The sequence below is a fragment of the Puntigrus tetrazona genome, chromosome 6 (genome assembly GCF_018831695.1).
Source record: "Puntigrus tetrazona isolate hp1 chromosome 6, ASM1883169v1, whole genome shotgun sequence".
Lineage (NCBI taxonomy): Eukaryota > Metazoa > Chordata > Actinopteri > Cypriniformes > Cyprinidae > Puntigrus > Puntigrus tetrazona.
Genome location: NC_056704.1, coordinates 16807205 through 16810550, shown reverse-complemented (window position 1 = coordinate 16810550; position 3346 = coordinate 16807205). Strand labels below are relative to the sequence as shown.

The 3346-nt window shown below is 32.5% G+C and overlaps 1 protein-coding gene across 1 annotated transcript; it reads left to right on the top strand.

The window, feature by feature from the left end:
• The first annotated feature begins 753 nt into the window (after positions 1 to 753).
• Positions 754 to 2940, top strand: rgs16 (regulator of G protein signaling 16). The gene is made up of 5 exons (XM_043241263.1): positions 754 to 913; positions 1105 to 1185; positions 1304 to 1365; positions 1749 to 1915; positions 2000 to 2940. Exons 1-5 carry the CDS (start codon positions 840 to 842, stop codon positions 2240 to 2242), a joined length of 627 nt encoding a protein of 208 aa, XP_043097198.1. The 5' UTR covers positions 754 to 839; the 3' UTR covers positions 2243 to 2940.
• Positions 2941 to 3346: the final 406 nt, after the last annotated feature.

Below are 3346 nucleotides of genomic sequence, written 5' to 3'. Positions count from 1 at the left end.
GCAAATGAGCAAAAAATTATTTATAAATAATAAATACATTTATTCACAGATAATACTGGAAATGACTTTTAGATATTATTATTACTCTCTCTCTCTCTCTCTCTCTCTCTCTCTCTCTCTCTCTCTCTCTCTATATATATATATATATATATATATATATATATATATATATATATATATATATACATATATATATATACAGTATATATATATATATATATATATATATATATATATATATATATATATATATATATATATATATCTAGTATATATATATATATATATATATATATATATATATATATATATATATACATACACACACACACACACACACACAGTATAAATATATGTAAATAAATGTTATACGTATTGTCGAGTATTGCTTGCTATTATTTAATTAAATGTGAAAGCCTTCAGCGCATGTTGCAAATTAAGATAACATGAAAATCACGATCACTGACCACCAAGAAAAAAATCACGAACTGTGCTCCTCCTGACCAACAGCCCCACACAGTTGGGGGTGTTGTTTTTGTTTATGCTTTTGAAATAATCATATTTCTGGAACAGTGTGTCAGCCGTGCAAAAGCACATCAAAATTATCTGAATTAGGGCACTCACAATAACAACATTTATGAACATTACCATCACATTGGACTTTCCTGCCCTTTCACATACACATGAACGCGCAGTACATAGTACATGAGTGGAGAGTGAACTGGATCGCTATTGGCCGAGAGGAGAGATGATGCTCTGCTTCCTGCTCTATATAAACCCTCTCTTCCCTCACTGCAGACACACTGCTGATAAATTTCACCTAGAGATCACGCTGCGCAATGGATATTTATTTCCCTTCTGGCTTTCCAATGTGTAGAGGAATAACAGGGCTCTCAAACAATTGCCTAGAAAGGTACGATCCTCATATTCATATTTTTAAGAGTTTTAAGTTCTTTTTTAATGATTTATACAAATCATCTTAAAGCTTAAACATACACCTTCACTCATTTATATAACATCGGCATGGGCTATTCATTTTATTATAACTGAATATTTCAAAAGTGTACAAATCTTGTTTATTAAATAAATGCTTTTGTAAATCAGGGCCAAAAGATTAAAGGCATGCGTGGGTGGATTTCTGCAGAGACAAGACTTGAGCAGCCTATGTAAATATAGAAAACCAAGGTAAGTACAGTTATGGAATGCACCGGCTTTTGTCTATTTCATAACATGTATCTTTTTACATTATAAATGGTTTTAGGTTTTCTGCGTTTTCTTTACTGACTGGCTTACATCTTTGCAGGTTGACCTTGGAGGAATGTCTGATGTGGAAACAGTCTTTTGAGAAGCTTCTGTCCAGCAAACGTAAGTCCACACTGAAAAATACGAATCACGAATCACGAATCACGAATCATAAGCACAAAGAATCAACAAGTAACATATCGTGAGTGTGAAATTTTGAAGCAGTAAGACTGAAATATATATATAGGTTTTTTCTATGGTGTAAAGGTTAAAGATAACCCCACTGAGGTAGAAATAACTTTTATTTACAACTTTGAAAAATATTTTTTTACAGCATATGTTAATACAAAACCACGAGACTATGGTTTAAATTTAGATGCTGGAAATAGGACTGCGGTGCACAGATGTGTCTGTCCTGCTGTCTGATCTGTGTGGGGGGCTTTAATCTGATGAGACACGTTACACAACTAATCTCTTCTCTAACCCCATTTTTCTCTCTCTATCAGATGGACTGTATGCCTTCAGAGCTTTCCTGGTATCTGAGTTTAGTGAAGAAAACATTGCTTTCTACCTGGCCTGTGAGGACTACAAGAGCACAAAGTCTGCAGCTAAGATGCCATCCAAAGCCAAGAGGATCTACGAGGAGTTTATCGGAAGTGAAGCTCCAAGAGAGGTAAATATACATAATGAATCACCTTATCCTGTGGCATCGTTCCTAAATTGCAGATGTTGTAACTCACTTCCCCTTTGCTTCCAGGTTAACATCGATTACGAGACTAGAGACATTACTCAAGCCAACTTGAAAAGCCCTACGGCATCCTGCTTCGATATGGCCCAGTACCGCATCTACATTCTCATGGAAAAGGACTGTTACCCACGATTCCTGCGCTCCGCTGCCTACCGGAATCTAGTCAACCAGCTCACAGTGAAGAGCGCTAAGGCAAGAAGCAAAAGGGCCATTGCCGCCAGACCACCAACTGAAGATGAAGAACCGAAATGAAAAACGTAGATGCATTTTGGTTCTGCAATAGGTGGAAGCTCGGGCAAGAAGTGGAAGGGACCGCTGCAGACCCTAAAAAGGCTGCTTGAGGTGGTCTTGAGTGCCATGAAGAGACGAAGAGAAGAGCATCACGGAATCAGATTGACTGCATTCCCAGATCCCCTTAATAGTGTCCATGAGAGGGAACGGAAGAGCTGCTGGCGAAGAGAGATGCATCTGCACAAACACCTGTAACTCAACACAAAGGAGATACAGACTTTACTGAAGCATGCATGAGCTTAAAAGCACATAGCATACTTTTGAAAACAATTTATGTGTTTTGTAAACTTTATACAATGAAGAAAAGTGTTTGGATATTTAATGCATTAATTTATTTAATTTATTTAAATCCTTTTTTTATATAAATCACCCCTTACAAATATGATGGTAAACAGGTGGTATCTTATTTAAAAAATAAATAAATAAACAAAATAATATTATTAAAATCGTCACGAAAAAGACAAACCTTTGATTAATTAATTCAACCTTTTGAAATGGAATCTTTTTAAAGATATTGACAATCTGTCTGGACTGAGATATAAGGCTTAAGAATGTCGGTGTACTATGTATTTTATTGATTTTTTTATATATGTTTTTGTTAACTAAATTTTAAATGAAAGTGAATCAATTTTTTGCATTAAAGTGATAATGTGCTTTCACATTTTGTGTTTGTGGGTTTTTTAAAAGTCAAACTGAAAGACAAAAAGGATTTCATAAATATATATATATATATATATATATATATATATATATATATATATATATATATATATATATATTATAAATATATATTATAGCATCACAATATCTAATATTATAATAACTAATATAATATTAATATTACAATAACTAATATATATAATTTAATATATAATTATATATATATATATATATATATATATATATATATATATATATATATAAAGTTATTATAATATTAGATATTGTGGCTTTATAATATTCACATTTATAGTAAATTATTAGTAATAATAAGTTATGTATAAGTAGTTTTAGTAAAATATGGGGGACCCTTCATTGTTCCTATTAAAAGATGCAACTGTTTTT